The sequence below is a fragment of the Mustelus asterias genome, chromosome 4 (genome assembly GCF_964213995.1).
Source record: "Mustelus asterias chromosome 4, sMusAst1.hap1.1, whole genome shotgun sequence".
Lineage (NCBI taxonomy): Eukaryota > Metazoa > Chordata > Chondrichthyes > Carcharhiniformes > Triakidae > Mustelus > Mustelus asterias.
In genome coordinates this window covers 21,282,923-21,308,414 of record NC_135804.1, presented here as the reverse complement: position 1 = coordinate 21,308,414, position 25,492 = coordinate 21,282,923, and the positions used below count along the sequence as shown (strand labels likewise).

At 43.0% G+C, this 25,492-nt stretch overlaps 1 protein-coding gene across 3 annotated transcripts in view; it reads left to right on the top strand.

The window, feature by feature from the left end:
- Positions 1 to 25,492, top strand: part of vps9d1 (VPS9 domain containing 1) — a 96,741-nt gene that overhangs the window by 54,927 nt on the left and 16,322 nt on the right. For 2 of the 3 annotated variants that reach the window (XR_013497600.1, XM_078210646.1), the window contains one exon: positions 15,710 to 15,814. Coding sequence is in view for 2 of the 3 variants with exons in the window: in XM_078210646.1 (XP_078066772.1) it covers positions 15,710 to 15,814 (105 nt within the window). In the remaining variant the exon portion in view is untranslated. Of the gene's footprint in view, positions 1 to 3,710; positions 3,846 to 15,709; positions 15,815 to 25,492 lie in introns of those variants that run through there. The other variant, XM_078210649.1, reaches the window with a different exon arrangement.

Sequence of the window (25,492 nt, the reverse complement as noted above, 5' to 3'; positions counted from 1 at the left end):
CAATTGGCTGTTGGTTAACTTGACTGGTGTTGTACATTTTATTTTGACGAAAATTCTGGTTCTCCAGCTCTGATCCCACTCTTGTTTTCTTTTGTGCTTCAGTTTCCTCGAACCTGTAAAGGTCCATGGATTCCCCTGTACAATAGTTATTGTTCGTGCCTTTCCTCCTCATCTCTTTTCTCAGCATTCCAGTGACTGCAGCCAGCTTAATGACCACTAGCGTTGATCGGAACTTGTCACACCAACCTTTTTCACCAAATTCTCTGGAAGGTTCTAAATTTCCTTTGCAAACTTTTAAAACAATCCCCATCTTAACGAAACACTTAACACCCCAACCTTACTTCTCCACACTCCCAACCCATCCTTCAACATTTTATGCCTCCTTACCTATTCGGAGCAACATCCCAACTTAGTCCCTTTGACTGTTAGACGTGGAATTTCATGCTAAAATCACTGCAGAAACTAATGCCTAGGTTTGTTTTGTAATGATACAAATTACATAATTTACATTCCACATGCAAAAGTTTACACATATTACAGAAGAAAAATCTACAATTGTTTGGAAATACCGCACCATGGTGGTGGTTGATAGTAAATATTCATCATGGAGTGCGGTTACAAGTGGTGTACCTCAGGGATCTGTTTTGGGGCCACTGCTGTTTGTAATATTTATTAATGATCTGGATGAGGGTATAGTTGGGTGGATTAGCAAATTTGCTGATGACACCAAAGTCGGTGGTGTGGTAGACAGTGAGGAAGGGTGTCGTAGTTTGCAGGAAGACTTAGACAGGTTGCAAAGTTGGGCCGAGAGGTGGCGGATGGAGTTTAATGCGGAGAAGTGTGAGGTAATTCACTTTGGTAGGAATAACAGATGTGTTGAGTATAGGGCTAACGGGAGGACTTTGAATAGTGTGGAGGAGCAGAGGGATCTAGGTGTATGTGTGCATAGATCCCTGAAAGTTGGGAATCAAGTAGATAAGGTTGTTAAGAAGGCATATGGTGTCTTGGCGTTTATTGGTAGGGGGATTGAATTTAGGAGTCGTAGCGTTATGTTGCAACTGTACACAACTCTGGTGCGGCCGCACTTGGAGTACTGTGTGCAGTTCTGGTCCCCACATTACAGGAAGGATGTGGAGGCTTTGGAGAGGGTGCAGAGGAGGTTTACCAGGATGTTGCCTGGTATGGAGGGGAGATCCTATGAGGAGAGGCTGAGGGATTTGGGATTGTTTTCGCTGGAAAGGCGGCGGCTAAGAGGGGATCTTATTGAAACATATAAGATGATTAGAGGTTTAGATAGGGTGGATAGTGATAGCCTTTTTCCTCTGATGGAGAAATCCAGCACGAGGGGGCATGGCTTTAAATTGAGGGGGGGTAGTTATAGAACCGATGTCAGGGGTAGGTTCTTTACCCAGAGGGTGGTGAGGGATTGGAATGCCCTGCCAGCATCAGTTGTAAATGCGCCTAGTTTGGGGGCGTTTAAGAGATCCGTAGATAGGTTCATGGACGAAAAGAAATTGGTTTAGGTTGGAGGGTCACAGTTTTTTTTTTTAACTGGTCGGTGCAACATCGTGGGCCGAAGGGCCTGTTCTGCGCTGTAATGTTCTATGTTCTATGTTCTATTATCTATATTACAAACTTTTGACATTGTTCTGACAACTTTTTCCATTGTAAGTACAGACGCTGGAATTTATAATCAACATGTTAAGAATAATGACAGTGTCTGATTTCAAATCCTAATTATACTTTATCCTGCACCCTTGCTTCATCTGAAGATTAAAGTTAGTCTTTTGTAATTGTAATTTGTTTCTTTTTGGGAGATTAGCGTGAAAGGTATTAAAAATCATGTGCCTTTCGGCAATTGTTTCAATTAGAAATACCTGTACCCATAAGACCATAAGACCATAAGACATAGGAGCGGAAGTAAGGCCATTCGGCCCATCGAGTCCACTCCACCATTCAATCATGGTTGATTTCAACTCCATTTACCCGCTCTCTCCCCATAGCCCTTAATTCCTCGAGAAATCAAGAATTTATCAATTTCTGTCTTGAAGACGCTCAACGTCTCGGCCTCCACAGCCCTCTGTGGCAATGAATTCCACAGACCCACCACTCTCTGGCTGAAGAAATTTCTCCTCATCTCTGTTCTAAAGTGACTCCCTTTTATTCTAAGGCTGTGCCCCCGCGTCCTAGTCTCCCCTGTTAATGGAAACAACTTCCCTACGTCCATCCTATCTAAGCCGTTCATTATCTTGTAAGTTTCTATCAGATCTCCCCTCAACCTCCTAAACTCCAATGAATATAATCCCACGATCCTCAGACGTTCATCGTATGTCAGGCCTACCATTCCTGGGATCATCCGTGTGAATCTCCGCTGGACCCGCTCCAGTGCCAGTATGTCCTTCCTGAGGTGTGGGGCCCAAAATTGCTCACAGTACTCCAAATGGGGCCTAACCAGTGCTTTATAAAGCCTCAGAAGTACATCCCTGCTTTTGTATTCCAAGCCTCTTGAGATAAATGACAACATTACATTTGCTTTCTTAATTACGGACTCAACCTGCAAGTTTACCTTTAGAGAATCCTGGACTAGGACTCCCAAGTCCCTTTGCACTTTAGCATTATGAATTTTGTCACCGTTTAGAAAATAGTCCATGCCTCTATTCTTTTTTCCAAAGTGTACGACCTCGCACTTGCCCACGTTGAATTTCATCAGCCACTTCTTGGACCACTCTCCTAAACTGTCTAAATCTTTCTGCAGCCTCCCCACCTCCTCAATACTACCTGCCCCTCCACCTATCTTTGTATCATCGGCAAACTTGGCCAGAATGCTCCCAGTCCCGTCATCTAGATCGTTAATATATAAAGAGAACAGCTGTGGCCCCAACACTGAACCCTGCGGGACACCACTTGTCACCGGTTGCCATTCTGAGAAAGAACCTTTTATCCCAATTTTATAATGAAAACTATCAATGTAAGCTTGTCTGCACTGTTATTACATCCTGGGGCAGCACGGTGTCACAGTATTAGCACTGCTGCCTCACAGTGCCAGGGACCCAGGTACGATGCCCGGCTTGGTCACTGTCTATGTGGAGTTGCATGTTCTCCCTGTGTGTGCATTGGTTTTCTCCGGGTGCTCTGGTTTCCTCCCACAGTCCAAAAATGTGCAGGTTAGGTGAATTGACCATGCTCAATTCTCCCTCGGTGTACCCGAACAGGTGCTGGAGTGTGGCAACTAGGGGATTCTCACAGTAACTTCATTGCAGTGTTAACGTAAGCCCACTTGTGACTAATAAATAAACTTTAACTTTCCTTTGAGCAATATGGAGCTGCAATGAAATAGAGTACACTGTTTAGCAACAGAAAGCACTCGCCATCGTCCTGCCATTAGTTCAACGGGTAAGATAAAGGAAAGTATGCTCTTAAACTGAGAATTGTATTCGGCATTACTCTCAGCAATTCTATATGGAGGGAAGTTCTTTTAAATGGCTTATCCATCTGCTACATGTTCCTCTATATTTGGGTTATTATGTAGAATTTTATAGCACTGACACAGATCATTCTGCTCAACAGGTCTATATTGATGTTTGTGTTCCATACAAACCTCCTCCTACTTTAGTTTATTGCATCCTATCCGCATAGCTTTCTATTCTTGTCCCTTTATGTGAAAAGTACCTTTGGTATCTCCATCAAATCTGTTTAAGTTTCTTTATTAGTGTCACAAGTAGGCTTACATTCACACTGCAATGAAGTTACTGTGAGGATCCCCTAGTCGCCACACTCCAACGCCTGTTCGGGTACACTGAGGAAGAATTTAGCATGGCCAATGCACCTAACCAGACTGTGGGAGGAAATCGGAGCACCCGAAGGAAACGCATGTAGACACGGGGAGAACATGCAACTCTGCACAGTGACCCAAACCGGGAATCGAACCTGGGTCCCTGGCGCTGTGATGCAGCAGTGCTAACCACTGTGCCACCATGCCACCCCATACCTATGATCACCAATTGCTCTCTATATGTGAGGTTGAGAATTTATAGAAAACCATATAGAATTTTTTTATTTAAGCAGCTGTAACTATATCCTGTTGAGTCCCAATGGTGTGATGTGCAATACAGTGTGCTTGCCAAACTGTAATTATTTACCATTGCAATAAAACATACTTAGCTATAATTTCTCCCTGAAAATTAGTAAAGAGTACTTCTCACTTTGCTACCGGCAGTGTGCCAATATGCTCATTATTATTTACATAATGGCTGTGCTGCCACTTGTTTGGTGTAGGGCAGAATAACAACATGGGCCTCTTTCAACATGTATCATACACTCAAAATTCCCCCATTAGAGTTTCTGTCAGAACTCTTAGAGATGAAATATTTGGTAAGATTACATTTTCTTTTACATACAATTGAGTTTATTTCCTGGGCCACACACAGGTATTTTAAAGATTGGTTGAAGAATTTGTGTTTGATTGCTCATAAAGTTAGCATTCTTTCTGTAAGTGTAATGTCAACTATTTCAGGTAATTGCTGGTTAACACATATATTCCTTTCAGATCATGTGGCGTTCTAAATGTAAGCAAACATTTTTATTCCAAATCTGACAAATGTTAAGAAATAAAATGTTGGAATAATAATGTGACTGTATTTAGAATTCATTTTTTTCTTAGTGTCTTTCATCCTTCTCCCCTTTTTGTTGCTGCTTGACTACTTTCCCTGAAGGCATTTGTTTATTGCTGGGGTACAGCTGTAGGCCACCTTGTATGTCTTGCCCTGTTTAAGCTATGATGATGAGTGTTGACAGATCTTTCAGCTGTAAGAGTTCTGACAGCAGAGTTCTCTCCTGTCCCTGTCTGATATCAGTGCATGGCCCATTTCCAACGGGTTGCTGGATAGCAATCTGAATCGGCAACCCTGGGTATTTCTTTTTGCTCTCTTCCCAAGCAGGGACAATGGGGCCAACTATAATACCCTAACTGAGCTCATTACACTGTTAATGAAATGTTATCATGGTGGAAGTGGCCTAGAACCTAATTCTGATATGTCTGTTAAAGGTAATTAAAGCCCAGAAAATATATCGGCTGTTTCAATTAATACTATCCTTTTTTTTCCCTTTTCGCACACATTCCCAGTTTCCATTCCCCAGCCAGTAGAGCCCACAGCTCTCACCATCCTCCCCACACCATTCACAGTCTTTTACCTGTATAATCAGCACCTAGAAGATACAGAACAAAGAAGAGAGAAAGTCACAGCACAGGAACAGGCCCTTCAGCCCGCTAAGCCTGCACCGACCATGCTGCCCATCTGAACTGAAGCCCCCAACCCTTCCGGGGACCATATCCCTCCATTCCCATCCTATTCATGCATTTGTCCAGACGCCCCTTAAAAGTCACGACCGTATCCGCTTCCACTACCTTCCCCGGCAGTGAGTTCCAGGCAACCACCACCCTCTGTGTAAAAAAAAAACTTGCCTTGTACATCTCCTTTAAACCTTGCCCCCCCACACCTTAAACCAAACCCCTAGCAATTTACTCTTCCACCCTGGGGAAAAAAGTGTGGGGATTTTGTGTTGGACAGGAATACATTTCACAGAAAAGTGAAACTTTTGAAAGATTTGAAATTACCCCATTTCTGGCTGAATTTGTATAGTTGGCTTTCAACCAGAGGTCAGTTTTTATTGTGGTTACCAGCTCCAAACAGATTGTGCCACTCCTCCCCCCCCCCCCCCCCCCCCCCCCGCAATGGTAGAATAAACAGCTGAATAAACTATTGGCAAGTCACTTTTTAAAGAAAAACAATATGGACAAATTAGAATTGGTTATAACGAGAGGCAGTAAAATTGAAGTAAGAGAATCAAAGAGGGAAGGAGGAAGGGAATACTGAATGAACAGTAAAATGTACATTAAGTTGTGTTTTGTAGAATAACGCTGTTTACAATATTGAAGCTCTTGTGGGACTCTATTACTATCTTTAATGCCTGGGAGCTGAAAATATTGTTGAAAACAAATGGTCAGCCAAAGAAGCTTAGGATTTTCCTAAAAATAAAGTTTAGTAGTTCATAAATATATTTTAAATATAAAATAATAGGAATAAGATAAAGGATACAACTCTAAAGGGGATGCAGTAGAAGAGGGACCTTGATGTGCGTATACCTAAATCATTGAAGGTGCAGGACAGGTTGAGTGAACAGTTAATAAAGCGTACTGTATCCTGGGTTTTATTAATAGAGTCACAGAGTACAAGAACAAGGAGTTATGTTGAATTGTTCTAAGTCACTAGTTCAGCCTCTGCTAGAATATTGAGTCCAGTTCTGGGTGCCAGACTATTTTGGAAGAGGGTGAAGAATAGGTTCGCAATGGTTCCAGGGATAAGGGGCTTCAATAATGAAGCTAGACTGGGGAAGTTGGGATTGCTTTCCTTGGAGAAAAGAAGGCCAAGAGGAGATTTGACAGAAATATTCAAAATCATGGTTATGGACTAAAGTAAGTAGAAGAAATCGTTTCCACTCGTGAAAGGCTCGAGAATGAGAGGGCACAGATTTAAAGTTAGTAGAAGAAGCAAAAGTGATTCGAGGAGGAACTTTTTTGCACAGCACATTGTTAAGGTTTGAAATTCACAGTCTGATAGTGTAGTGGAGGCAGGTTCAATTGAAGCATTCAGAAAGGGATTGGACAGTTTATCTGAAAAGGAAGAATGTACAGGGTTACGCGAGAATGGTACAAGGTAAGTTGCTCATTCGGAGGGCCAGTGCAGACACGATGGGCCAAATGGCCGTCTCACGTGCTGTAACAATTCTAAGATTATGTAAATGCATTTTTGGTAAATCAGTAACATTTAAGATTTTCTTAAGTTACCATAATCGAAAAAGAGCAGTTGATGAGTTTTTAATTTGATCATATAATGCACTTAATTTTTTTCAGTTCTTGCTAATGGCTCCAGAAAGCATTCAGGCATTAATGTGCAGCTAGGCTTATTTTAAACTAAGAATGCTAAAAGAACTGTGCTCAAGAATAATCTGTATTAAATTTCTGATTTCCAAAGATCTGGTATTAAGTTGAACTAAAGGATTCAACTTTGAACTGTCTGATCTCTAATTAAACACCAATTATTGCATCAGGTAAAAGCACGGTCATTTAGACAAATATTTGGATTACACAATGCAAACCACAACTTACCTAAGAAATGTTGGCATAGAGTCTTGCTCTCCGGGCAGAATGTTTACACCAGGCTCAGTGTTTTTTGTGGAATCCCCAGGATTGCTCTGTACTATTGCAATGTAATACTAAACTCAATTAGAGACAAGTAGAGCTAATTACATTTGAGAATGTTGAGGGAGACTTAAGAGCTTATTTTAAAATTGTGAACGTTTTTTTACATAAAGGGTTATTATAACATGGAATGCATTAGCATGTCATTCTTGAAATAGGTACTTATAACATTGTCTAAAATTAAATTGGATATGTATTTCAAAAGGAAAAATATTAAATGGAAGAGCAGAATAAATCCAGCCAGAGTTAGCACAAGTATGATATCCATGTATGCTGTATTTTATGGGATTTCCACATTCACTGTAGGTTGTTAGTTATGAGTGGATAAGTTAACCCCCTGGCAGGCTGAAGATTCACTGCTGAGTCTATCGTTGCACAGCCTCAGAGTAAAGGGATGTCCCTTTAGAACCGAGATGGGGAGGAATTTCTTCAGCCAAAGGATGGTGAATCTATGGAATTCATTGCCACAGAAGGCTGGGGAGGCCAGGTCATTGAGTGTCTTTAAAACAGAGATGAATAGGTTCTTGATTGGTATGGGGATCAAAGGTTACGGGGATAAGGCGGGAGAATGGGGCTCAGAAACTTATCAGCTATGATTGAATGGCGGAGCAGACTCAATTGGCCAAATGGCCTAATTATGCTCCCATATCTTATGATATTATGATCTTAACGTTTTGGTTTGAGTAACTTATACTGACGTGAAGACACAAAGGGAAGGAATCCTCATCTTCAGAACCTGGCCAATAACCAATGGAGCAGATCATACCCCCCGCCCCCCTCATTGTTATGGAATCCAGATGGTTATTATTCCATTGAAATCAGAAGTTTTGACAATGGGCTAGTGATCCACTCCACCAGATAATCTATCCCAAAGGCTCCAAATATCTGCTGTCGGCTGATAGTTTTTGAGTGAAATCCATTAGCAAGACCCACGTTAGAACATGATGCCACGCCTAGCTGCCTCCTTCATTCTGTATATGGTGCTTACTCAGTTGTTACCTCTTAATATGAGAGCTGATGGAAGTGCCCACTTCCTCATAACATTAACTTTATAAAGTATTCAAGAGTGTCAACAAACTTCCTTTGCTCATGTCAAAATCTGGCTATTCACCAGGGTGGAATTATCTTCCAGCTATGGTCAAAACCCAAAGGATGTGAGGCTGACTGACTTGGAAGGTTCTTGCATAACTTAACTTTAATGCACTTCTGACTCTGGAATTACACTACTACTTGCATGTAAAACTTCATCTCACCAAAACATAAGTAGCAGTATTATTACAGTTTAACTTGAAGATGTTTAATTGTTCACAGTTTTAAATTGTAATATATTGTTCAATATTATGATCACTAATATCTAACGGGTGCCTTCACTGAGGCCATTAATCCTGCCTCATTTTACATTATCGGATCTTTTAATCCCAACTCTTGAAATTTGGGACCAATTAATATCATTTATACCATTAATATTTCTGTACTGCCAATATTGAACTTACTTCAGGTGTGAGAGTTTTAGTAACCGAAACTGGCATCCCAAACACAATTTCAGTATAGAGATTAGTGATCAAGAATGAGACAAATTGCTAGCCTATTTAAATTAATGGATGTTTTTATTTTCAGAATGAGTTATGTGAAATTATATTTTAATATTAAAATAAGTGAGAATCTATAAACAAAACACCCCATCTACCAAGTCAAGCTATTGTTTCTGATCATTATTACTTTTTTAAAGAAGGCACATGGTTTGTTCAATTTAAGGGACCTAAAATCTGTCCCTATTAAATGCCAGTGGTGCCACAGATTGACCGGGCTGGCTAAAGACTCGGCAGGCATGAGTGAACAGGTTGGATTTTTGTGTCAGTTCAATCAATCCATGGTTATTTTTCTACTGATAACAATTACTTAATTCCATATTTCTTAAAAATCCAACTCAGTTTCTCAGAGTGGCATATTGGGATTCAAACTCTCTTTGGGCTGAAAGCTAGTGGCGTTTGCTACCAAATAAACCTGTTGGACTTTAACCTGGTGTTGTTAGACTCCTTACTGTGTTTACACGTCCAGTAACATAACCATTACAGGAGACAAAGGCATTAGACCTTGCAGCTGTAATGATGGTAAAACCACCAGGATTTGCAAATGACAGCAACTTCTGGTGCCTGCCATGAAGAGTCAAATGTGAAAATTCAAAAGTTACCTGCCCTGTTAAAACCACCAGTGGTGAAGTTACCACTGAGATCAACGTAATAACATAAACAGGGGCTAAATACCCATTTATTAAGAACTAAAATCACCAATGTGTTGTTGTACCTTGTCAGAGGAGACGCAAGGAGCCAGTTTGCCATTTGTGAATATTTAATTAAGACTGGATTCTGCTGGAAAGAGATTTTACGTCACAAAATTTAAAGCACATGGCGGGGAGATCCAAATATGCAATGTTTTTTCAGAATTCTATGGCTTCCAAACTTTTTTCATGTATCGGAACTGCTTAAAGAGGAAACCTGTTATAGAGAGAATGCCTTTTCCACTCATAGTCCCAATGTTCTATGCTTTGAGATCTGACACCAGGAACAACAAGGAGAAGTCATGCCTGTCATGCCGATCAGAAGGAATGTTTACCCACCCCAGCAAGAGTATCTTCCTCAAAGGAGTTGTATGTGGATGCTATGCTTCAATGGTCAAGCACATGGTTAGAAACAGGATATGTAAAATCAACTTGTACAAGTATAAAATGCATTGTAGGCCATTATGTATCAAGGAGAGGCTGAGTCCCAGGACATTGTGTGGGAAGGACTGAGCCACAACAGGAATTAAGAAGCAACTCAGAATAACGTTGCGCTGTCACTTCCAACTTCCCCAACATTGGATTCAACGTGTACCCAAAAAATGTGTTGGGGAATCCCTCTCGGACGTTCCCAAATAAGCATTTGAATGGCAACTACCCAGAAGTGTTGACTTCCCCTGGGCAATTACACTGCATTGGGAACCATCTGAAAATGTGATTTGAATCTTTATGTTTGGATGAACCCACCAGGGCGCGTGCACTCACACAGGCCCCAACCCAACCCTTATCCACTGTTCATTTCCTGTGGGTTATCTATGGGAGCATGCTGTATGCACTTTTATTGTTGAGGGTCCTACAAACACTATGGTTCAAACATACAAGGTCTTCATTGACCTTGCAATGCTTTGAGATATCTCGTGGTCATGAAAGGCACTATATAAATGTGAATCTATCTCTCTTTCTTCAACTCTAAGACTGCTGCCAAATACATTTTTACTTCCATAAATCTATGACTCTGGATGGGATTGCTGAACTTATCAGGCGGAATTTTCCTGTGGTGGGCAGGACATGGACCGTGCTAAGGCCCATGGACCTTGGGCGGATTTCCCAGTCTTGGGGTGAGCACAGCCAGAAAATCCCGCCCAGCATTTCTGGCCACAACCATCCTGTGGTCTTTGAGTATTTAAGTTGTAAACAGAGGTCCTTGCAAAACTTTTTATAATGTTTCATTTGGAGAGAAGGGAACTATCATCAGCAACAGAAACTTTTCTGCGATGTTAGACCACTCATATTAGTTCAAATATAAATGGGATGCTAACTCTACAGAAATTGATTATTACTAGTACTTAACCATTGAGCTTCATGCCTAGCTTCTGATAAGCTCACTGTAAGCAAAGGTTTGGAGAAATGAATATAATTTATCCTAATTAATGTCTGTGACTGATGGAGAAATGCCTCCAATTCTGCATCAGCATATCAATTCTTTATTGGCGATATAGATATTGACAAGGTTGCATGGAAGAGCCTGGACAGTAGTTTTGTTTGTGGATTAAGGTCTGTAGGGATCAGGGTAGAATTTTGAACAAGTTTAAGTGCATATTATGAGTTCCCTTCTTTAATACCATACTTGCTGAAAGTAAATTTTGAGAAGTGACTGACACGTCGAGTTATTTTCCGTTTACTATCTCAAACCTTTTTTTCAAATCCAGATGAGATCAAATGTAAACTTCAAATTAATGTTTGTGTTGTGTTTTGTCTCCTCCCAGTGTTGATTCACGCTGGAATATAGCTTCTTAAATGCAAAGACCCTCTTGCGCCAACCCTTTATTGGCACTACAGTCATTCATCATATATTTAGATAATCAATGAGGGCGGCAGTGCTAACCACTGCGCCAGGGACCCGGGTTCGATTCCCGGCTTGGGTCACTGTCTGGATGGAGCTTGCACATTCTCCTTGTGTCTGCGTGGGTTTCCTCCGGGTGCTTCGGTTTCCCCCCACCGTCCAAAAATGCACGGATTAGGTTGATTGGTCATGCTAAATTGCTCCTTAGTATTATGGGGATTAGCAGGGTAAATATGTAGAGTTACGCAGATAGGGTCTGGGTGGGATTATTGTCAGTATAGGCTTGATGGGCCAAATGGCCTCCTTCTGCACTGTAGGTATTCTATTCTACGAATGCCAGAAGATTGTTTGATCTTGAATCAGTTAGCCCTGATTATGTCCTCGCCCAATGTCTGTGCACATTTTTCTGTTAAGTTGCTGTTTAGTGATCATTTGTAAGAAAGTAATCTAATTTTTCACCTTTAGCCCTAAGAATAGTTATAGTTATTGCCTTAGTTATTGTTATTGGCTTCACGTAGCACAGAAATCAGTCGACAAATAGCTAGCAGGAAAACTTGCTGAAACTGGGAATTTTAAGCAAGAGTACGTGGGAAAGATCATCCTGTTCTTACACGGAACACGTACATTCCAAACTAAGTAGCCCTAGATGTTTTCAGTAATCATTTAGTGAGATGTATAAATTGATTTCTCACTGTATAAAACTTAATTTGGTCTTGCTTCAGGCTACAAACAAACCTCTGCTTGCATGATACAATGAAAGTGGGAGTATGCGTGAGTAACTAGCTAACCACAACTTAAAATAGAAATGTAAAACCTTCACCCTCTGTCACGCATAGCTATTGTTGTCATTGTTTCTCAATGTTTGCTTATCAGGCATCTGTGCTTGTATGTCTAAGTACTTTGGCTGCTGCAATAATTGTAGTTCGCAGTTATTAGATTACTTGGCATAGTTCTCCTGCAGCAAGGGGATCCTATCTAACCTTAAGCAGTCTTTGAGCATGCTTCCATAAATTCTCAGGGAATCTGTGAAAGTCGAAAGGCAGGATAGATCATCATAGAAATCATCATCGAAATCATAGAAACCCTACAGTACAGAAAGAGGCCATTCGGCCCATCGAGTCTGCACCGACCACAATCCCACCCAGGCCCTACCCCCATATCCCTACATATTCTACTCGCTAATCCCTCTAATCTACGCATCCCAGGACACTAAGAGTCAATTTTAACATGGCCAATCAATCTAACCCACACATCTTTGGACTGTGGGAGGAAACCGGAGCACCCGGAGGAAACCCACGCAGACACGAGGAGAATGTGCAAACTCCACACAGACAGTGACCCAAGCCGGGAATCGAACCCAGGTCCCTGGAGCTGTGAAGCAGCAGTGCTAACCACTGTGCTACCGTGCCGCCCCGAATTAGACATCATTCTTTTCATTCTTTGGTTTCGGTTACTGTGTCATTTTGACAAATCCAGGGTACCTTCTACGCATTTCCTCTCTATTGTTTGTTTACTTTTGTTGGGTGACGTTATTTGTGTTCTCTCCATTCGAGGAGTTCTGCAAAAGGTTTTGGATGAAGGAAACCATATTGATTCCAATAACCAATACTTGCTGAGGAAAACCTGATCTCCTGACAGCATATGAATGTCTGTCTTTATTTGGTTGAGCTTCAAACATCATGCCTGCTTTATCTGATGAGCAGTCAAATTTAACAAAAAAAATTAAGTATGAAACTGGTGGCTTGATATTTTAATGGGGCAGAGCATTAATTGAAAAATCTGGACTTTCAGCTGTAGATATGTTGGAATACAGAAGCCATACATTCAAAAGCTGCTGTGTCCAAAGTACTGGCCAAGTAAACACACAACCTAGAAAACAAGCAAAAGCTCGACATTAATTTCAGAAAAAACTGCCAATTAAAAAAACGGTCTGAATATAGTAAACGGAAAGTATGGTGGAACGCAGCACTATTGTTATTTAACCTGTACTTATCTTCAACCTTCCTTCCCATAACTTACAGAAAAGTACGTTAGGGCGGGACTTTACAGCCTCGCTCGAGCGAGACTGAAAATTCCCACCTGAGGTCAACGGAGATTTCCATTGTCGGCCCCTCGCCCGCTCCGATTCTATGGTGGGCAAGATGGTAGAGTTTCGGCCAAAAAGTCAAATACAGTTATTAAAAGTATAAGATTTACTTGCATGTCGCTCCTATATTTTCCCTCTCCATCCCCTTGAAATATTCAGCTTCATTTTTACATACTTTCACCGTTTGGAGTCCACAATAGGAGCATTGATCAATTTCCTTCCTTCCTTTCATACCAAATCTCCCATCCTATGAAACCCAATCTTACTAGGTTGGCATGTTGTTATGAAGAAATAATTAATATTTAACAAATGAATGTATAAATAATGGACAAAAATGAAAATGTAATTGTGCTATTAAATTTTGATGTTTTCTTTAAAAAAAACACCCTGAGTGTTTCCACTTGACCCCAACTACTTATGAAGCTCTCCTCAATGCATTCATTACTTCCATATTTGTTCTGTCCCAACCTCTGACTTATCCAATCTCAACTAAATGCATTTTATCCCACTCACCCAATCTCCACCCAGATATGGCTTTTGCTTTCATTCGTCACCGCTGTGTGGTATTTTCAAGTAACTTGGGGGAGAAAGTAAAATTTTGTGCATTTGCATTTTCTGAGTTGAGGGAGGAGGGGGAAGCAGAATGTTCATGTCCTATGGGGATTGTGACCCCTTACATTTACGCTAAAAGGTTTTCTACATTTCATTTGAATGAAGGAACTTTGCTTCTTATCCCACCAACCCACCCCATTTATAGTCATTCATGAAGTAAGGCTTCACTCAGTAATGCATTGTGAATAGAACATGCGGTAAAGAATAAATGTAATTTTGTTCCCCACCAAGTAATAGCTTGCTTGTGACCATGACAGTGGCCTTGCTCTCTATCACCCTACCCTCACCCACCTTTACCAATCCTATTAACCAATCCAACAGTTTTGAGAGTGGGGAGGGGTTTCAGTCAGATAGTAGTGCAATTATACACACTTTTCACACTGGTACACTTGTCTCAACTACTCTACCAAATGAAAATTTAGGCACTAAAACAATATTCTCAATTTCTGTCAGGATCAACAATGCTAAAAATAATTAAAGTCAAAAACATAGCAACTAAAATCAAGTTTAAAAAACATCTTTGTTTAAGGACTGTATCCATACTCCCTCGAGCCAAGAATAAAGGGAAAGATTACCAAAGAGGTTGGCAGAATTAATGTTTTTTTTGTTGGTAGACTTTGCGTACACAGGTATCAAGAGATACAATAAGGTGGAAATTGGAGAGTGTACCCAAATATTTGATAGTAAAAACACTAAACGAGAACAGCCTGATACCAACAGTCTTTAAAAGAGCTTTTGAAGCAGTGAGGTGGGGTATATGTGATATTCTTACAGATTGTGCAAGCTCAAGTTTGTATTATATTAGTTTGGGTTCCTCGGTTATTTCTTTGTATACCGATCGTGTGACAACAAATTCACAGAAGAGCTTTACCCTGTTGTATTCTGAGGCAAGCTGTATCTGACTAAGAACTGGTAACTTAGCATAGAGTGTTGAGATAAACCTATCATTATATAAGGACTATTTACAAGTAATAGTGTCATTCGAACAACTACCGCCTCCCCAAATGATTGGATCAGTCATGAGAAGGGCAACAACTTGATGGACACAGCAAGGGATTGAATTAAAAATCTTTCTGGTTTCTGTTATCTCTTAATAAACTGGTCTTCAAATTTGGGAAACCTGAGAATTTTTTTTAAACTTCTATGATGAAAAGCAAAACAATAACCTTAGAGGTGGTTTAATTTCATAATTGTGTTGATAAATCATAATGCACAGCAAATTGTGACACCGATTGTCACTTGCAAATGATTTGATTCAGACAAAAATAGTTCAATTCATCTCGTATCCCCCAAAATATCATACTACTGAATACCTTCCTAGAGCCAGAATGTATTTCAACAGCAGGAGAATAGCTGCTCTTGATAGAATCTCAACATTACTTATACATAAAAATTAATGTGTGTGGGGATGTGGAGGAGAGGGTATGGGTGTAAGAGAATATCTTTGATCACTGTTGGGTTCTTCTGCTGGGTTCCTCCTAAATAAGATTTTAAATATTGTGGGGAAGGGCTCATTTAAAAGGCATGCAAGCGAGTTAACACAAATTCATTATGTTTAATATTTGTGAAAATTCTTCTAGTGCCTTGTTTCATGTCAATTATTTATTCTGCTTGTTTTGTGACCTGTTGCAGTGGTGCTGATGATTTGCTGCCAATTTTGTCTTACGTGGTGCTGAAGAGTAACTTAACGCAGCTCGTTTCAGAGTGTGCAGCTTTGGAAGAATTTATTCATGAAGGGTAAGACTGCCATTAAGCAACTGCAGTAATTTTAAAAAGGCAGTATGATTTTTTAAAATATTTAACTCTAAATGTTGTTTCTAACTGACCCGAAGTTTCTAACTGACCCGAAGTTTCTAACTAACCCAAAGTCTGTAAGTGTGAAGAGAATTTTGCAATTCTTCTCTAATTCAAAAGCATTGAGGCTAATTATAGCATCCCTATATTTGGCCTGACTGAGAGCAGCAAATAGAGTCAGGGTCAAACCTGGAACTTCACTGGTCTATATAGCTCAGCAGTGCCAAATCTTTCCTTTTTGGCACAATTCAAAAATAAAGCCTATGAAGTTTAGGAACCTGCTTTAAATTCCAGTACTGCTGACTTGTGCACACACAGCAAATGCCAGACAATAGTGCTGCTGCTTTTTAAAAATATTTCCATGTACAGAGGAAATAGACCTGTTCGGTGTACGAGGCAAGTTTATTTTTACACAGAGGGTGGTGGGTGCCTGGAACGCGCTGCCGGGACAGGTAGTGGAAGCAGATACGATCGTGACTTTTAAGGGGCATTTGGACAAATACATGAATAGGATGGGAATAGAGGGATATGGTCCCCGGAAGGATAGGAGGTTTTCGTTCAGTCGGGCAGCATGGTCGGTGTGGGCTTGGAGGGCCGAAGGGCTTGTTCCTGTGCTGTAATTTTCTTTGTTCTTTGTTTTTTAATGTTTTCCCTTGCCTGCTGTGGTGTATATTTTAAAAGGTTCAGTGTAAAATGGAATATGGTGTCACCTAACGTTAGGCAGAAATTATGAACATTTTGGAATGTTTGTTTATTAGTGTCACAAGTATGCTTACATTAACACTGCAATGAAGTTACTTTGAAAATCCCCTAGTTGCTACACTCCAGCGCCTGTTCAGGTACACTGAGGGAGAATTTAGCATGGTCAATGCACCTAACCAGCACGTCTTTCCGACTGTGGATGGAAATTGGAGGAAACCCACTCAGACACGGGGAGAAGTGCAGACTCCGCACCGACTGTGACCCAAGCCGGGAATCAATCCCAAGTCCCTGGCGCTGTGAGGCAGCAGTGCTAACCATTGTGCCACTGTGCCACCTGAATTTGCAAGATAGATTTTTTTTAAGTGCAAATTTAGAAACAAACCAATGTCAGGTAGTTATCAGGAGAGAAATTAATGCTCAAAAGAAGTTAGACATTGCAGGCCCATTTAACCAATAATGCATTTGTTGTTCAAAGTGAGATATATTCCTAAAATAGGCATTTTTTTAACCAAATTGAGAGGGCTTCATTTCAAATGAATGAGATTTCACAAATACAAACTTAATTGTATACTCATTCGGTCTTTAATCTTACTCAGGAAGAGAGCATTAACTGGGATTCACATGTGCTTCTATTTTGAGAAGCAGACTGAAACTGTGGTTGTTGATTTTGCAGGTGCATGTTAGTAATGTGCGTCTCTAAATAAAAGTTTGTGTGTGTAAATATTCAGCTCCTTTTATATGTTTCACTGCCTGCTGATCTGGAATAGAATGCTGGTCCTCTTCCGTGAACTTTCACAACACTTTGGTTTGATAACCTAGAACATAGAACATAGAACAGTACAGCACAGAACAGGCCCTTCGGCCCACGATGTTGTGCCGAGCTTTATCTGAAACCAAGATCAAGCTATCCCACTCCCTATCATCCTGGTGTGCTCCATGTGCCTATCCAATAACCGCTTAAATGTTCCTAAAGTGTCTGACTCCACTATCACTACAGGCAGTCCATTCCACACCCCAACCACTCTCTGCGTAAAGAACCTACCTCTGATATCCTTCCTGTATCTCCCACCACGAACCCTATAGTTATGCCCCCTTGTAATAGCTCCATCCACCCGAGGAAATAGTCTTTGAACGTTCACTCTATCTATCCCCTTCATCATTTTATAAACCTCTATTAAGTCTCCCCTCAGCCTCCTCCGCTCCAGAGAGAACAGCCCTAGCTCCCGCAACCTTTCCTCATAAGACCTACCCTCCAAACCAGGCAGCATCCTGGTAAATCTCCTCTGCACTCTTTCCAGCGCTTCCACATCCTTCCTATAGTGAGGTGACCAGAACTGCACACAATACTCCAAATGTGGTCTCACCAAGGTCCTGTACAGTTGCAGCATAACCCCACGGCTCTTAAACTCCAACCCCCTGTTAATAAAAGCTAACACACTATAGGCCTTCTTCACAGCTCTATCCACTTGAGTGGCAACCTTTAGAGATCTGTGGATATGAACCCCAAGATCTCTCTGTTCCTCCACAGTCTTCAGAACCCTACCTTTGACCCTGTAATCCACATTTAAATTAGTCCTACCAAAATGAATCACCTCACATTTATCAGGGTTAAACTCCATTTGCCATTTTTCAGCCCAGCTTTGCATCCTATCTATGTCTCTTTGCAGCCTACAACAGCCCTCCACCTCATCCACTACTCCACCAATCTTGGTGTCATCAGCAAATTTACTGATCCACCCTTCAGCCCCCTCCTCTAAGTCATTAATAAAAATCACAAAGAGCAGAGGACCAAGCACTGATCCCTGCGGCACTCCGCTAGCAACCTGCCTCCAATCCGAAAATTTTCCATCGACCACCACCCTCTGTCTTCGATCAGACAGCCAGTTACCTATCCAATCGGCCAACTTTCCTTCTATCCCACACCTCCTCACTTTCATCATAAGCTGACCATGGGGGACCTTATCAAACGCCTTACTAAAATCCATGTATATGACATCAACTGCCCTACCTTCATCAACACACTTAGTTACCTCCTCAAAAAATTCTATCAAATTTGTGAGGCACGACTTGCCCTTCACGAATCCATGCTGACTATCCCGGATTAATCCGCATCTTTCTAAATGGTCGTAAATCCCATCTCTAACCTGAAACAAAATGACTCAGTACCTTTCCATTTCCAGCAAAACCCGTCCATTTTTTAGATTGAGATCATTTTTAAGGATCTAAAATGAACTGCAGTTGTAATGGTTGATATTTGTTTCGATTTTTCAGATCACGCAATTAGTGGTGAATTAGCCAGCTCAATTGAAACTGGTTTGGCAGCACAAGTGAGAATCCAGCAATAATCTGTCTGGTGTTGACTGCTGCTGTGATCTGCTCCAGCTCCTCTCCTGTTTAATCTGTTGTGTGCCTTGGAGCGGAGTGCCTTTTAAAAAATATTTGAACTTTTCTTTATGGTCAGAATTTTACACTGCTTGGCCGGAGGCATATCCGACCTGGAAGCAAGTGACATTGCGTGAGAAGACATTGGGTTCACATCCCAAAGTCACCGCGCACTCTCAATATTGCAGTCAGCAGGCGCGCGAATCAGATCTGTGCCCACTGACAATCAAGAAGCTAATTTGAAGAATTTAACCTCCAATTGATCTGGATTTTATGTTGCCCATGTGATATTCAGGTCAGTGCCCAGGAAACAGGGGCAGGCAGCCAAACCATTTGTGCTGTTCTCTCATCCAAGAGTGGGATAATAGAGGGCAGGAGCAAAGGCAGGCTGAGTTGGTAGGAGTTATGACAGTTTGCTGTGGGCTTCGACTCGGGTATTGTGAAAATTTTCACTCCATCCTTTTGAGGTTTGTGTGTACAATTTGGACTTTTCAGGACGTTTCAGTCTTGCAACATCTCTCTGAGATTTCCAACCTCTCCACACCCACAGCGCACACAATTTCCATCTCTGCACATGGAGCTTGAGTATTCAGTAAGGAGCACTTCCTCTGAGGGGGAAGACAGGGCCTATAGAGGGAGGAAGCCAGGAGGCCGCAGGCACCACCTCAGAGAACAGGCGAAGGCACAGGGCGGTCAGGAGTGGCAAGCAGATAATACCAGTATGCAGCTGCCAGGGTGTACAGGCAGCAATCCAACCTCGACAGAGGTTCAATGCCACAGGAGGCTCCGGCTTTCAAGGGAAGCCATCACATCCATTTGCCATATGGTTGAGTTGGAGATGGTCTCCGGTTATGTGGGTAGACACCCAATGCACATGGCTGTCGGGGTCACTGTACCCTTAGCCCTCCAGATCTTTCCAAGGGTCAGTGGGTGACTTTTGCGGAGTCTCCCAGTCAGCTGTGCGTAGCTGCATCAGGCTGGTGACACGTTCTGTTCAGGCGGTTTAGCACATCCATTTCAAGATAAACCTAGCCAGCTTTGTAGCAATTGCAGGGTTCTCCCGCAACCAGGGTGCGATTGACTGCACCAATGTGGTCAACAAGGTGCCAGCCAGGCACCTTTGTCAATAGGAAGGGGTATGACTCCATTAATGTTCAAATCGCTGATGACCACAGGACCCAGATTGTACAGGTTTGTCTGAGGTACCCTGGCAGCTTCCACGATGCCTACATTCTGAGACAGGCTGTTCACATCTCCTGCTCGCCTTGAGGGATGGTTGTTGAGTAACAAGGGGTACACCTTGGAAAGGTGGCTGAAGACACCACTCAGGCATGTGAGGACAGAGGTGGAGGAAAGGTACAATTATTGCCATGCCTCCACAAGGGCAGTGGTAGAGAGGACAGTTCGTCTGCTAACAAATTTTCGATGCCTAGACCAGTCGGGGCATGCTGCAGTATCCACCAGAGTAAGAGTCACTCATCATCATTGTCTGCTGTACTCTGCATAATCTTGCTCTTTCGCTGGGAGGGAGCCACTGGACCAGGAAGACACTGAGGCAAATGCACCTGGAGGAATCCAATGATATGGATCTTGGGCAGGCACATGGTGAGGACAAAGAGGTAGAAATGAGGAACATTCAGGGAGATGGGGACACCAGGGAGGCCTTGATTCAGCGTTCCTTCAGCCAGGTTGCCAATGCTTGCCTTCCATCTGAGACCAAGGAAACCGCTTCCTTCGCAAACATTTCACAGAGAACCATGCCATGAACCCAATGTTACATCACTGCCTCAGTAATAAACCATCGAATATATGGGACACTCTGGACTAGTGAGCAAAATAATCATTTATCTTTATGGCCTTTAAGTGAAACAAAATGAAAATCCAACTTTAACTGATTAATACACGTTATATTTAAAACAAAAGTCACCTGTGCAAACCTATTGCTATGCTCACTGTGCCTTACGCTGACCTTTACAGGTGCTAAGTCTTGTCCCCCTATCCCCTGCTCTCGTTCTGACAGCAGCATTTGAGGCAGATTGCTGACTTGTGGTGTCCTGTTGGTGGAGATGACCTTGGTGGTAATCCTCTGGCTGGTGAGGCCTGAGCAGGCTCTACCCGAGAGGGTCCATTCAGCGACATGGATGGGCAATCTTCAGTCGCCGTGGACTCAGAATCGCACTGTGACTGGCAGAGGAGCTGCAGTCCTCATCCGGGAACCCACAGAGAGCATAGGCAGCTCGTCCACCATCGTGAGGTACATCTGGACCTCCCTGCTCGTATTGATGGATGGACACACATCTGAGACTGGGTGCCGCATCCATCTCCCACACTGACAGGGTCCTCCTGAGGTCATTGCCTGTGTGAGGGCTTCAGGTCCGAATGAAACCTCAGGACCCTGATTGTGTTCCTTTAGTCGTCACTCTCTCAATGATCAGGCTGTGCACTCGTAGCTAATGGTAAACATGGCATTCAGGCTCTGCATGGACTCCTCCATGACAGGGACCATGGCACGCGGACCCTCGGGGATCTCTTCCAGATTTCCTCGTGCATCCCGCTGGACATCCAGCATTTGCCAACTGAGTAACGACTCAAGAGGCTCATCGTCTCCCTCGGACACAGCATGGTCTTGGTCTCCAGCAGTCCTCCGACTGCTGGGGCCCTGGGCACACTCTGCTTCCAGCACACGAGCATGATGTGCCCACTGTTTCTCAAAAGTCCTTATGAGGGAGATGAGGCAAGCTGACATTCTCTTTACTCTCAACCTCTCCAGATTCTGTCCACTGGGTTCTTACCTTCCTCAGAGACACCAGAAACTCTGTGACCTGAGGACCTACCTCCTCACTCGCATTCGAATTCCAGGTTCCTAGCTGATGGCTGGTGAGGATTGCCACCACCAATGATAGATGTCACTACCCCACCACCAATGATAGATCTCTCAGCATTGTTGTGGCTGCGTATCTCCTGTAGGTGCAAAGCTCCATTCAGGGCTAAACTCTCCTCTAGCACCATTCCAAACAGTCCCTCACCCCCTTCCCCCCCTTGACCTCAGCGAACCATTTGGACATTCCCAATCCCTTTGCACACCTGACCCTTTGATAGACCCAGAGCTTCAGATTTTCTCTCCAGCCCTAACACACATGGATAGAGACATGTTCGAAGACTCCCTTATTCCTATATCTGCGAGTGCAAGAAAGGATAGACAACCTTCCTCAGTCCTCCACGCTGAACAACACAAGCTCTGAACTCACCGTTGCAGAGCACAGAAAATTATTGAACCTTTTCTGGCACATTATCCACATGCGTCAGAACATGTGCCTGCCACCACTGCCCAAGCCGTCCTGGTGAAGTAGTGTGGCTTCCTTCTACCATTCCGCGGCATCAGGAAGTCCCTCCTGGCAGTCACCACCTCCTCAAGAGTGCCTACACAGTCATCTGAGAATTGGAGGGACTTGCTGCCCATCTGAAGTGCTCTCCCGCCTGGAATGTCTGCTGAGGCCTGCTGCTGCCATGGTGACGACCTCCCTCTACCACTTCAGATGTCTTCAACGATCTCTGGAAGCCGCCTTATACTTCCTGCTAGGTTGCCATTGGGCCCCAGCACGTTTAGTGACTAACTAGCATGCTATCATTTATTTTCATGGATCTCAGGTAGAACCAGGAAACGCATCCACCACGCATGCACGTCACGTGTAAAATACTTCGATCAAGAATCAAGTTTGAGCTGATTAATGTTAGTAAATATAGGATTGTAAATTCAGAAAGGAAATCATGCCTAAACTATGAAATGGTTCCTTTTATGAGCTGAACTGTGAGACTTTACCTTGTTTAGCCAAAATCTGATGTTGCTTGTTTTCTATGTATAGACAATGGGTGGGATTTTATAGCCTTGCTCGGGCAAGACTGGAAATTCCTGCCCGAGGTCAATGGAGATTTCCGTTGTCAGACCCTCATACCCTCAGAGGTTGTCGCGTTCCGGCCTATCTACTGTAATAAGAAACAGAAAACTCTGGAAGTACTCGGCAGGTCAGGCAACATCTACGCAGAAAGAAACACAGTTAATGTTTCAGTGGGATGACCTTTTGTCAGCCTGATAGTGGAAGAAACCCACATCGCATTTAGAAAGTACTTGGATATGCACATTTAGTGACATAAGCTAAAGGAGCATGGGCCAAGAATTGAAAAGGGGAATTAGGCATTATAGCTCATTTTCAACTAGCGCAGACACGATGGGCCAAATATCTTCCAACTGTGGTGTATATTTCCACACTGAACTATTGAGAATTCATTACGGAAAGGTTTTTGCATTCTCAAATTGAATAGTGCAGCGTTGCATGTTGAGTTCCAGCATAATGTGCTTCTGGATCAAAATACTCCTGACAATTTATTTTTGCAAATAAATATTACATTTCTCTGGATCTATTTTGAAACTTGTGTCTGTTTTTAAAGACAGTAAGAAGTTTAACAACACCAGGTTAAAGTCCAACAGGTTTATTTGGTAGCAAAAGCCACACAAGCTTTCGAGGCTCTGAGCCCCTTCTTCAGGTGAGTGGGAATTCTGTTCACAAACAGAACTTATAAGACACAGACTCAATTTACATGAATAATGGTTGGAATGCGAATACTTACAACTAATCCAGTCTTTAAGAAACAAAACAATGGGAGTGGAGAGAGCATCAAGACAGGCTAAAAAGATGTGTATTGTCTCCAGACAAGACAGCCAGTGAAACTCTGCAGGTCCACGCAACTGTGGGAGTTACAAATAGTGTGACATAAATTCTGATTCTAGGATCGCATGATAAAGACTCAGGAGGAAAAAAGCAGAAATATTTATGTGAAATAGTGTGACATAAACCCAATATCCCGGTTGAGGCCGTCCTTGTGTGTGCGGAACCTGGCTATCAGTTTCTGCTCAGCGACTCTGCGCTGTCGTGTGTCGCGAAGGCCGCCTTGGAGAACGCTTACCCGAATATCAGAGGCCGAATGCCCGTGACCGCTGAAGTGCTCCCCAACAGGAAGAGAACAGTCTTGCCTGGTGATTGTCGAGCGGTGTTCATTCATCCGTTGTCGCAGCGTCTGCATAGTTTCCCCAATGTACCATGCCTCGGGACATCCTTTCTTGCAGCGTATCAGGTAGACAACGTTGGCCGAGTTGCAAGAGTATGTACCGTGTACCTGGTGGATGGTGTTCTCACGTGAGATGATGGCATCTGTGTCGATGATCCGGCACGTCTTGCAGAGGTTGCTGTGGCAGGGTTGTGTGGTGTCTTGGTCACTGTTCTCTTGAAGGCTGGGTAGTTTGCTGCGGACAATGGTCTGTTTGAGGTTGTGCGGTTGTTTGAAGGCAAGAAGTGGGGGTGTGGGGATGGCCTTGGTTTTTAAAGATCCAGTGATCTCTGAATATTAATGGGGTTTTTTTCCAAAACTACGTTTTAATTTTTCCAAAAGGTCTTCGAACAATATTTGTGACTTATCACTTTTGAATGTAAATATGCTTTAAAGAAAATTGAGGCAGGGAATCAATTGTCTAGCTAATTTGAACTGTGTACTTGGGGCCCAGCTGAGAAGTGTTAATCTCCTTGATGGATTTATGTGTTATGACACATGAAAATGTTATTTTAAGGGAAAGGAAGCACAACTGTCAGGGAAACTTAAAATCAGTCGCTCTGGAGTTTGAGTTTGAAACTGGCAAAGATCAAAGGCAACAATATTCCATTGAGGACTGAAAGGTGACAGCTGAATTGAAAACAAGCAGTCATCCGTCAGATTTGCAGCAAATATAAACCTCCAGCGCATCATTGACACGCTGGCATTTATGCTTCAAAGTATCCCAAACTGAGACCTGAAAGAATGGAAATGCCATTCAGAGAAGAGTAGGAAATTATTTATAATAATCTGGTGTTCTGCAAAGGGCACAGTGTTTGTAATCCATGTTTGTATATTGGGGGGTTTCTGCTACATTTGCTTCACAAATCATCGCAGTCTGATCGTTGAATCTGAACATAGATTGATCCATGGGTGGGGTGAACGGGAACCATCGAGGCCGCCCAAAGGTCGGTGGTAAGGGGGTGCCCCCTGGGCAGTGCCAGCATGGCCCCGTGACACTACTCAAAGGGCAAAGTGGTAATGCCCAGAGGGCACCTTGGCACTGTCCACTGGGCATCGGGCAGTGCCAAGAGAGCAGGGCCTATATGGGGTGGGACTTCTGGAGGGGAGATCGGTTGGGGTGGGGGCCCCACTGCCACTCTGCAGAGGGATCAGTGATGGAGGGAAGGAGGCCAGCGATCGGGGCTGGGCATCGGGGTGGGGGGGGGGGGGGGGGCGGGGAGGGTGCCAAGGCAGGCCTGGGGGGCCAATGATTGGGCCGTGGGGGGATCGGTGGGACATTGATGCCGGGTTGCTGTGCTGGCCAGCGATTGGAAGCCCAGCAATGCAGTGCCAGTGACAATGCGCCAATCTCGGCACTGACAGATCAGCGCATGCGCAGTGGCCCGCTCAGCGCTGTACTGCCGGCCTCTCCAGTGGGAATAGGCCTCACCC